This window comes from Psammomys obesus, unplaced genomic scaffold (assembly GCF_907164565.1).
Source record: "Psammomys obesus unplaced genomic scaffold, mPsaObe1.curated_primary_1811, whole genome shotgun sequence".
In the NCBI taxonomy this organism is placed as follows: Eukaryota; Metazoa; Chordata; class Mammalia; order Rodentia; family Muridae; genus Psammomys; species Psammomys obesus.
Window position 1 is genome coordinate 23,242,340 of NW_026596134.1, and position 11,499 is coordinate 23,253,838.

At 53.7% G+C, this 11,499-nt stretch overlaps 1 protein-coding gene across 1 annotated transcript; it reads left to right on the forward strand.

Moving 5' to 3' along the window:
* Positions 1-503: 503 nt before the first annotated feature.
* Positions 504-10,263, forward strand: Zdhhc22 (zinc finger DHHC-type palmitoyltransferase 22). Its single transcript, XM_055592882.1, has 3 exons — positions 504-738; positions 2,420-2,959; positions 7,658-10,263. The coding sequence occupies exons 2-3, from the start codon at positions 2,434-2,436 to the stop codon at positions 7,921-7,923; spliced, it is 792 nt and encodes a 263-aa protein (XP_055448857.1). The 5' UTR covers positions 504-738; positions 2,420-2,433; the 3' UTR covers positions 7,924-10,263.
* The last annotated feature ends 1,236 nt before the right edge of the window (positions 10,264-11,499 follow it).

Genomic DNA, 11,499 nt, shown 5'->3' on the forward strand with positions numbered 1-11,499 from the left:
TGATCTAAGACTCCAACAGTCCTCATCCCTTTACACCTCCTGTCGCCCAGTCCTCCATTCTACAGAACGCGCTGGGACGTAGGCTCCCCCAGTAAATGGTGATGTTTGGATATCCACAGCCAGTTAGGTTGGTCCCCACCCCTCAGTTCACAGCCCTTCTGAGATACTGCCGATCTTCCTGGGTCAACTGAGCTCTCAACATCCCACACCCCATCCCCTACCCACAACCTACACTTAAGGTTTCCTTGGTCCTAGCCAATAGCGGGGAGGGGTCACAAACAGGAAGAGGGAAGGAAGGGAGGTCAGGGTGCGGCTGAAGCTTCGGCATCAGGGATGAATCCCCATCTCCCAGCTGGATTCAGGGTTGCAGTGAGGCAGGGCGCCACAATCCGCCAGGAGGGGAGGGGGGAGAAGGGCGGTGGTGTGGAGGGGCAAGTCCTCAGTGCTGAGCCAGTGGCCAGAGCACCGCCCCCAGGAGCGGAGGGAGGGAGGGGTGGCGGGGCTGGGGTGGGGGTTGCCCAGCTGCCATCCCCGCCGCCTCCTGGCCCCCACTCTCTGGCGCCCCAAGTAGGAGGGCGGCAGCTGCCCGCTCCCTCCTCCCCACACCCCCGCTACCTGCCCAGTCCCCGAAGCGAAGCGTGAGGAGGCTGAGAGCCAGTCGGGCGAGCCCACAACTTTGCAGCCTCGGGGAAGACCAGGGCTGGCGTCCGGGGCTCCTCCTGTCGCGACCGGAGCTCGGTGAGTTCGTTCCCCAGCCCTCTGCGGCCGCTCCAGGGGGGGGGCGGCTGCCCGGGTATCCGGGAGTCAGTGGCGGAGGAACCGGCGGGTGCCCGCGCTGCCTGGGTCCGCAGGGCTCCGGTGCCGCCCTCGGAGGCCGGTGAGGCGGGCGCCGGTGCTGAGCGGACAGCTCCCCAGGCGCAGGGCGGCCGGCGGCCACTCTGTGCTGCCGGTGGCTCGGGGACGGGCAGGGTGGGGGGGGGACGCAGGGCCGGGGCTGCGGCCGCCCACCCGGCGCCCCGCACTCCCCCAGCCCCTGTCCTTCGCCTTCCCAGAGCCGCGGCGCATCTGGAGGTTGCTCCCGCGCCCCCCTGGCGACTGGCGCCGGGAAGACAGTTGCTTCCCCAGCCCGGTACCTAGGGCTCCGTGGAGTGGGCAGCGCCCCCGTGGCCTCCGCGGATGCATGGCTGGGTGGTGGGTGGGGGAGCTGATCCCCCAGCGATCACCCCCAGGCGTGCCCTGAGCTGTGGCCCAGCGGTGCAGAGAGGCCGCAGGTCCCCAGAGCGGTAGGCACAGTCACCTGAGAAGGTTTCAAGGTGACCAATGTCTCAATCCAGACGGGACAGCCTGCACCCCAGGCCCCGTGGCATTCACCCATCCTGGGCGCATCCTCCTCTCCAGAACTTTTCTCGTGCCTCCTTCTGGCCGATTACTTAGACCACTGTGAAGTTCTTCTCGACACACTGAACCTATTCCCGGGGGGGGGGGGGGGGGGGGGGGGGGGGGGGGGGTCCGGGGTGGGGCAGGGCCCCGGGCTGTAGGAGTTGGGGCCGCGTTTGGCCCTGTGTTGGGGACCACCCCAGGCAAAGCTACCAAGCATCCACTGGTCCTCCCAGGACGGGCTTCTTGGCATCGAAAGGGTTTCGGCGCCTTGGGGATTGTTTGGGCTTCTCCCGCCAGGAAAGAGAAAGGCGGGTGCGAATGGGGGATTTCAATTTCCTTGCCTCAAAGGAAAACACTCCTCCAAAGATTTTATAGAAATAAGCAGGGCAAGCAGAGGCTGGAAAATGAACTGCTCACGATCCAGTGGCAAAGGTCCTCTGGCAACACACACCTCCACCCTACCCAGCGCCTGAACACGAGTGACTGTCGACTGTTTTAATTGATTTTTTTTTTTTTTTTTTAAGGAAAAGCCAGGTGGCAGAGGGTAGGTATACACACACATACCCAGGCAATACACAAACATCAAGTCCGGACGCACCCAGGCAAACGCACGTCATGGTCCAGAGCACAGCTACTTGCAGAGAACCTTGGGTACCCTGTGAAGAGACACCACGGAATAGTGCGCAAGATAGGAATGGGGGGAGGGGTGGGATCAGGATTTCCAAGAGTCAACCAAGGGAAGCCTCGGCCAGAGATCCCAAAAGTTACAATCACTCCAAACTGCAGACAGGTCCTTCCCTTCTTGGGTCTGACCTCCGTGACTCCAAGGCCACAGGGACTTTTCCGGAGTAGATCTGGCCAGCTGCGGTCTCTGGGTCACTAACCTGCTTGGTCCCAAATTCGGGAACCCGGAAAGGGTGAGCCAAGGGGTCAGGGTTTGGGAGAGTTGTGTACAGCCGCTCCGAACCTTCAACCAGGGAGAAGAAGGCCGGGACCCTGGACACTCCTGTAAGGCTCCCTCTCTCCTTGCGCCCCTCAGGAATGTAATCGAGGATGCTGGCCCTGCGGCTGCTCAACGTGGTGGCCCCCGCCTACTTCCTTTGCATTTCCCTGGTGACCTTCGCGCTGCAGCTCTTCCTCTTCCTGCCCAGCATGCGTGAGGACCCCACAGCCACCCCGCTCCTCTCGCCTGCCGTGCTTCACGGGGCGCTCTTCCTGTTCCTCTCAGCCAATGCCCTGGGCAATTACGTCCTGGTCATCCAGAATTCCCCAGACGACCTGGGCGCCCGCCAGGGAACCTCGGCCCAGAGATCGCAGTGCCCACCGCCCAGCACCCACTTCTGCCGAGTGTGCTCCCGAGTCACGCTGAGGCACGACCACCACTGTTTCTTCACCGGCAACTGCATCGGCGGCAGGAACATGCGCAACTTCATCCTGTTCTGCCTCTACACCTCGCTGGCCTGCCTTTACTCCATGGTGGCCGGCGTGGCCTACATCTCAGCTGTCCTTTCCATCTCCTTCGCCCACCCCCTGGCCTTCCTCACGCTCCTGCCCACTTCAATCAGCCAGTTCTTCTCCGGTGAGTGGGCCTTGGCAGGCAGGTTCCGCAAACAAGACCTCCCGACCCAAGCCCAAGCTTTTCAAATAAAAACACAGGGATACCCAGCTCAAGCTGTCAGATAAACAATTGTTTCGGTATAATTATGTCCCGGTATTGCAGGAGGCCTAATAAGAGAGCAGACTGTAATCTATCAGTGATTCCAATGAACTGGGCAGTCTCTCTTTTGCCTGACATCCCAGCCTCCACATCTTTCCTACTGTTAGCTACCCATAAAATAATGGTACCCAACCTCTACACTTCTGAGGCCGGGCACATTCCTTCAGAGCTCATGCTACGTTTCCCCACTGGCCTGAACCTCAGGCCTGCTCACCCATTCCTTCAGGTGCCCTTACCAAATAACCACATCGAGGCTACACTTGGCTTCAGGCTGTTGCCGGGCAGGAGGCTAACTTCCAACCTCCCTCCCACTAAGTGTGACTCCACCAAACTCTTCTGCAGCTGGCAGGTGGCTCAGAGCCAACCCACTGGCTACAAGTCCACACTCCAGAGATCCAGCCTGGTGTGTGATCTGACCTTCTGGAAGGTTCTGACACCTGCTAGAGCCAGGCATACAGCCCACACCCTGGAGCCCGCAGGAGCACCGCGGTGAGGGCTGTATTTTGAACAGTATGTTTCAAAGAACATTCCATGGCACCTGGCCCTGGGAGGCCCTGCTTCTGGTGGCAGTCCTGTTTTATCTGGCCCTGGCATTGGTCCCTACTTTATTCCCTTCTACTTTTTTTTTTTTTTCATCTTGACTTTTGATTTTGACCAATTTGAGCTCTATAGTTAGTAATGTGCACACAAAGGTCTGGTGTTTGTAGGTCCATTTCTCAGATAAAAAGGAAAAAAGAAAAAAAAAAAAAAAGCCCAGACACAAAACCGAGTCTTAGCTGGGACTAAATGACCTGCCTGATATCTTATTTCCTTAGACTATCTGTCTCTGACTTGTATCCAGGGGTGCTTAAACCACAATTCAGTGTTCTTCCTCACTGTCCATATTCTTGAACTCAGTGACTTGACCTTTCAGGGTCAAAAAAAGACAGCTACTTCTACAGAGAGCCTGCCTGTCCTGACACCTGGCCTAGACTGCACTGATCTAGGCATGCAGGAAAAAAAAAAATTCTGTACCTTAGGGGAACCCTCATTTTAGCCTTTGTTGAATCTATAGCTCAGCTTTTCCCAGACATAGAAGTACCATGCCATTTGGCAGTAGGAACACAGAGACTCAGGGAGGACCAGCCATGGGAAATGCCTAGAGAGCTGGTGGCTAAGCTGGGCCCAGAACTTGGAGCTCTGAGGCCTTCTGGATCTTGGTGCTGGCATAGGAGGCTGCCAAGACTGAAATAAGCAGGATGGGGGAGGGTAGGTGGGTGGGCTGGGGGTGGAGTGTGAGAGCAGGCAGGTGGAGCGATAGAGAGAGCCAGAGAACCTGATTGCACATCCTTTTCCAAGTAGTCTCACCAACCATAAAAATGGGTGGTTCCAGAAGGAGGACCTTGAAATGGTTTGATTTAAGTCTGGGCGTGAGGCCTGTCCATATGTGCTAGGTTTGGGAAATACGGAAGAAAGGGAGCCTCTCGCTTTGATCTGACGGGAGAGAAAAGCCAGCCCATGCCTACCTCAGGGCCCAAAACAGGCGTCTGTTCTGGCTTTAGAATGAGTCTCACCATCTTTCACCATTCCCGCTAGAAAAAAAGGAATTTGAGGCTCCTCATCACCAGATCCATCCCATCTTCCTCTTTTGCTGACCCTTCACATCCTTCCCTGGCCTTCTCCATGTACATACACTCTCCTGTTCAGCTTCCTCCTTTGATATTCTTTTTCCCTGGTTCCCTTTACAAATGGTCCAGAGCATACCCTCTCGGCTGCTCAGGAGAGCCCGTGGGCAGGAGGATGTACCAAGGCAGTTAGTTAATTCAGAAATCACCCCTGTGATCAAGAACTGCCGCTGGCACTTGAAATGACTATAAATGGGACCCTGAAAGCCTCCCACCTTTATGTGTGGGGGGAAGGGTCTTCTAAAATGCTACTGGCCACTGACTCCAAACCCTTAGGAAATGTCAAAGGTAAGAGGAGGATAGGGATCAGTTGAGGAATTTTAAAAAGGTTTTCCTCCTTTTGGCTTTGTGTCGCCTCTGTAAGCCTCATTCTTATGTAGAGAATGGAGATAACACCATCTGACAGGTACTGTGGCATTCAAATTAGCATCCATTGGTAGATGCCACTAGAAGACCCCAGGAGGAGGAAAGGGAGGGTTAGAATTTATTGAATACCTATTTTGTATCCCACTAGACATGTCTCATTGCATCCAGTCCTTAGGGCAAATCTGGGACACCAGTATTATGGAATTTTTGTTTTGTTTTGTTTTTTGTTTGGTTGGTTGCTTATTTTGTTTTGTTTTTTAAGGCTGGGGAGCCAACGGCTCAGCCAGGTCAAGCTGCTTCTGAGCCATGCAGCTTTGGATTCTGGGTTTTGTTTTGTTTTTGTTTTGTTTTTTTCTACTCTGACACCCTGCCTGTCTGGTCTTGCTTCATGCCGAATGGGCCTCTTTGGGAGGAAGGGAGCTGCCTATACCCAGATGTATTACAGAATGTGCTGGGGGATGGTTTGGCACAGGTGTTAGAGATGGTTGTGGTGGAAGAGCAAGGAGAGAGAAAATTAGATGATGTAATCTTTCAGATCCTTTAAGAAAGTTTTGTGATTTTTTCTGAACGAGAAACTATTCCTATATAGTTTAAAGGCACTGAAGAAGCCAGGTAACTTCAAACACTCTGAAAGAAAGAAAGCAGGTCCCCAGAATAGCCTTTTGTAGCTGCTGCATGGAGCCAACAAAAGGCCAAAAGGTCTTTGCCTCATGCCTTTAGAAACCTGTGGGGAATGGCTTCCATCTGCCTGACTTGTTCCTGGAGCTGAGTTGCAGGGCAGGCCTCAGCCTGACAGCTCTGAAACTCTCACATCCTAGCTTGAGGGCTAGCGTGCACATCAGTATTCTTCAAACTGGAAGGGCACCATGTCCCCAGGAGTCTCTGTTCTGCACATGGCTGCCCAAGCTAATTTGTACTGACAAGGAAAAAGTGGGTCAGGGGATGGCCCGGCCCCACTTGAGTCTGTCTCTTTGCTACCCTTAACAATGGCGGAGGGGCTTCACTAAATGCCAGCTGGAACGAGATTTCTGTCCTCCAGGCAACTGGGCCTCCTTGTCTCTAACTTTGCAGAGAAAATCCTGCTACTCAAGCTCCTAGGGTTGAAGAAAATAGGCTTCCAGTGATCAAGCCAGCAGATCGATTCATCTTGGCTGCTGAATCCATCACAGATCAGACTGACAGGTGTTAACGCTCACTTCTAGGGAGTCTGGGAAGAAGTAGGCTGGAGCAAGGAAATGCTAGAGGAAGGGAAGACCGTGGAGATTTGTGTGGGTAGACTAGGTTGTAAATTGACATCCCTGCAGCAGGCACCCAAGCCTCCCCGGAGAAGGTGGTGTTGGGTTGCCAGCTGAGAGCTGAGAGAGGCCCCTGCATTCTATCCTCCGCCCACTGCTCTGGCTGCCAGGCACGCCAAGGTAGATGTGTTCACTACAGCCACCAAAGCTGCAGCCCAGACTCCAAGCCCTGGAAAGGTGGAGAAAGGCCTGAGGGTCTGAGGATTTAAACTTGAACCATTTGGAGATGTAGGTTCCTCCTCTGAGACATGACATCCAACACTGACTGTCAACTACAACGATGGTGACTCCAAACACCTGCAATCGTGCAAACTTATGATGCATGAGTGTAGCCATATTGCTGATGAGCAACCTAGAAGGCAGACAGATTAAGAAACCTGTGCGAGTCCACACAGCTGGGAGCGTCACACCTAGCATGGAACAATCTCTCCAGCTCAAACTCGGAGGACACACGAGGTCTCTTACTAAGTGGACCTTTAAAAACAGCCACAGGAAGTGTGAGATTTTAGAGGGTGTAGAGGAGGTACTGTCCCGTGGCAGGGTGCTGCACTGATGGGCCTTAGGGGCCTCTTGGAGTCTTAGTCCACTGACTTGACTGGCAGGACTGTTCTGGCTGAGTGTTGCAGCGTCTCCTTCTCTTGTTAACATTAATGACTGAATTGTTCTCTAAGCCGGGCTCTGTGTGCTGCCCTTGAGGCTGAGCTCGTGACTTGTTCCCATGACTAGGTCCTGTTCTCCATCATGCTGTCACTTTCCCAGCTCCTCCCAGACAGTGCTCCCAGCTTCACAGGGAGAACTGGCTGCAGTCTAGACAGCTGCCCAGGTGCCAGCTCCCTCCTTAGGTTCCTAAGCTCGTTCCTCTTTCCTCCTATAACCCCCCCCCACACACACACACACCCCGTTTCCAATCCAGAAAGCGAAGCATTCCCTAAATGTGCAGAGTCTAGGCTGTGCCAGAATTGAGGGCTCTGTTCGCTGAGCTCATTTAGCGTGTTCTCCACCTCCCCAGGCCCCCAGTTCACCCCCTCTCTCCTCAGGAGCCATCAACACTAAGAAAAACTTAGGGCAGGGAGCTCAGCCACGGTCTCCCAGGCTGCAGAGCTGAGGCCGCAACAAATCACAACTTCTAACTCGTGAGCCTCTCTCCCTGCCTCGCAGCGGAAAGCGCCCGAGCGCAGAGCGCCTGGGTACGTGGCCTGGGTGTAAAGCGGTCTGGTGTTTCCCCTCCCCCACAGGAGCTGTCCTCGGTTCTGATATGTTCGTCATCCTCATGCTCTACCTCTGGTTTGCTATCGGCCTGGCCTGCGCGGGTTTCTGCTGCCACCAGCTGCTGTTGATTCTCCGGGGGCAGGCCCGCTACCAGGTTCGAAAGGGGGTGGCAGTGAGAGCCCGGCCCTGGCGCAAGAACTTACAGGAGGTCTTCGGAAAGAGGTGGCTGCTGGGCTTGCTGGTCCCCATGTTCAATGTCGGCACTGAGAGTTCCAAGCAGCAGGACAAATAGATGGCAAACACTTCTGTCTCAGTTCTCCCGAACCTAGGACCACAGCATAAGCCCACCCTTGTCCCTATCTGTGACACACCACACTCTGTCCTAGGAAGGACCTCATATCCACCCCAGGTCTTCAACCCTCAGAGGATATGTTAACAGGTGCCTCCTGACATGGAGGGGAAATGGCCACCTGGGCATCACTAGGCTGCTCTCAGGCCAGCCAGGTAGGTAGTTGCTAAATCGTTAGGGTTTTTCTGCTTCAAGTTTTCTTCTGGAAAGCCCTGCCCCTGCCCCCTGCCTGGCCCGTCCACTCTCATGTCTCAGGTCATGGCTGCTTTTGCTAAAGCCCTTCTCTTCATTTTGATAGTGGAGACTGTTCTTGCTGCTGGAGGGAGACTCCCCAGGACATGGAGGCTGGTTAATGAATGGTACAGTTTCCATGCATGAGCGGCAGTCAAGGAAGCTCTGCTAGTGAAAACGGGAAGGGGTAGGGATGCATCCTCATCCCCTGGAGGGAGAGTCAGTGTGTGTGTGAGGGGAAGCACAGGCTTCCCTGTGCACTCGCTGCTCAGCCCATGTACAAGACCCTTTCCCCAGACACAGCATCACTGACCTGGTGTTTTGTTGATGCCGTTTCCTGCCTGTCCCAGCTGGCCACCCCAGCCTAGCCCGAGAGTTAGCTGGATACTTCTCCTCCCTAGGAGTCCTCTGGCCTCTCTCTCTTTGGCCTCCAGCCTCCAGATTTTTGCTGGATATTGGGAAGGGAAGATGGGAGAGAGAAAAGGGAGTTACTCACCCATAAGTAACAAGGGAAGTGTGTTTCTATATAGCCTTATACAATTGTGTGTGTGTGTGTGTGTGTGTGTGTGTGTGTGTGTGTAAGAGGGAGTGGAGGTGAGGAGTGTTGTTATGAGGAAGAGTGAGAATTGGAAGGGAAAGCGGGAGGGGTAAATAGGTTGACTGTCTTGCAGCTGAAGCCATCCAGTGTCTGAATACAAACTGGAGGGAGCGCTAGCCGCTGGAGGTATTTTAACAAGAACTAGGCAGTTATCTACCAGAGTGTTATGGAAGAGATTTTTGTACTAGTTTGTTCTAGATGAACTTAGAGATCCCTTTCCCCTCCTTGATTCCAGTGTCATTTCTGATACTGCTGGGCCCAGGGGCAGGATCTTTAGAGTCACCTGGGAGTTACCTGCTTTCACAGGGCAGAGGTTAGAATGAGCATGGGTTAGGGTCTAACAGTCATAACACAGGCTTTCTGCACCCCCATCCAGCCACTCAGGAGACTCCCTGATGTTAGCAGTGGCTGACAGAGGCTAGCAGTGGAGGCAGGGAGGTATAACTGTAGGGAGGGCCAGGTCAGGGCAGTTGTAGGGAGAGAAAAGCCTGGAGGTCATGTTCAGCCCCGAGGAGTTTGTGGGAATGACAGAATATTGAAGTACAATGGCCAGTCCATCCCGACTAGCTCTAGATGGGGGCACTGCCTTGTGTTTTGAGACCCAGAGAAGCAGAACAGACCTCTGGGGCATATGAAGGAGTGGGAGCCACATAAAAAAAAGTCCTCTCCTGACTTGGTTCCAAGGCCAATCCAACATCTATACAGGCTTTGAGGCTGAAGCCCAAGCTCTGCAATGTTCAGTAGGTGGCCACAGTGACCAGAAGCCATTGATCCATAAGACCCTGGATTCTTGAACAGAGCTTAAGAGGATGTTATGCAGGCCCTACTTTGGTGCCCTCCAGAGGACTAACGTAGTAATGGCTCTTCTGCTCACACTTCTCCCTCCAACATTCATTCTTTTGGGCCTCCATTTGGTCATCCTCCATTCGTTCATCCTGCCTATATTTATCAAGCACCAACTGTGAGCTGAATCTTGGTCACGAGCCATCCAGATGCATACCTTCAAGGGTAGATGATTCCTACAGTTCTACTCTGCTGTCTTGGCAGTCACTGAAGCCAGCCCCTTGGAGGGGAAAAGATGCAGCAGGGCAGAAGGAAAGTCTAAGCTTCCTCAGTGGAAAAGCCGTTAGGGGTATCTTTATTCCCAATTCTGGGCACCCCGTTAGCGGCATGAAGAAACAAGGGTGGGCAATGTCTGGACAGCTCAGGCCTTGGGGCTCTCTTGGCCCTAGAGTTCAAACTTGAAAGCCAGCCCTGCATTGTCCAGGCTCAGTACCATGGAGTCCAACATCCCAGAGGGAAAAGGGAGAACTTCTGGTGGCCATCCCTTAAACACTTGTCAAGGAGGAGTGGCTGTGGGGAGGTTGCCAGGTGTGGTATTTGAGTAGCACTTGTGCCCATGGCCCTCTGTTGTTCATGAAGAATATCAATAAAACATGTGGTTTTCAACTGTCTTTGACTTGTCTGTCTGGTTGGTGGCAGGGCTTCGCGAACAGTGTGTGCTGCTGCTGCTTTATAACGATTAAGAAGCCTTCTGTTCCAGTGGGTAAGTGACTATAGCAAGATTCCCTGAACAGTGTACTTCTGGTACCGGGGTCTCCTCCCTAGAGACCCCAGGTTCACTGAACAATCTGACACCAATCCGGGACTTGCTTCCACCTGCTCTCACTCCCCACACACAGCTATGTCCATTGTGACTGGTCAGGGCCATGTGGTGGTAGTGGGACTCTCAGCCCTTCTGGGTAGTAGGTCTATAGCACTGGGGTCTGTGGCCTGCAGAGACCATCAATGAGAGATGTCATCTGAGAATGTTTCCTCTCCCTCCTTCCCTTTGATAAAGAAGGGTAGGTGAGGAAGAGGATGGAAGGCCATCTGCTTCTTATCTCAGCAAGCAGCCTAACCAGAGGAAAAGCCTCCTGATATCTTCCAGTTTTAGGGGCAGCTGGGAGCATGCCAGCAAACTCTGAGCGTGAGCCTCCCAAGCGTCCTAAAGCTAAGCAGGCCTGGATAGATGGAGTACAAAGGGCAAATGCTGGTTCTGTGTGACCTTTCAAAGGCCCAGCCACCATGTAGCCAGCAGACCAAACCTTTGCTAGATCAGACATCCCCTTGTCAGCATGTTCTAAAGAGCATGGCCTGTCCATCCATAGGCCAACACTGCAACTGCCCTTTTCAGCCCTGCATCCTTGATCTTAGCCAGGGTGAGGCACGTAGTCCCTGCTCAACAATTACTACTGAATGCTTGCTTCCCCGATGCCATGCTCTGCATACTGCAGGCTCAGAAACCTCTAACGTTGTGAAGTTTTTGCTCTGGGAAAGGCTCCTAGGGGTGCTCAGAGAGGCATAGAGTGTATGTCCAGATGTCAGGGAGTGGATGGGGTTTCCATTTGTGCAGGCCTGAGTAGATGGGTGAGATCTTGGCAGCTTGAAAGGGACACAGGCTGTAGGTAGGAGACGATGTCTGAAGCCTTGAAGCGCAGGGGCCATCACAGTGAGAGGGAGTAAAAGCTCTGTGAACAGGAAAGACTTTGAACACCAAGCTTCGGTATCTGTGATGAGTTTGAGGGACAACAGGGAGCCACTGACATTCCTGAGTGGCAGGATCAGTACTAGACTGCAAAGAAGAAGAAGAAGAAGAAGAAGAAGAAGAAGAAGAAGAAGAAGAAGAAGAAGAAGAAGAAGAAGAAGAA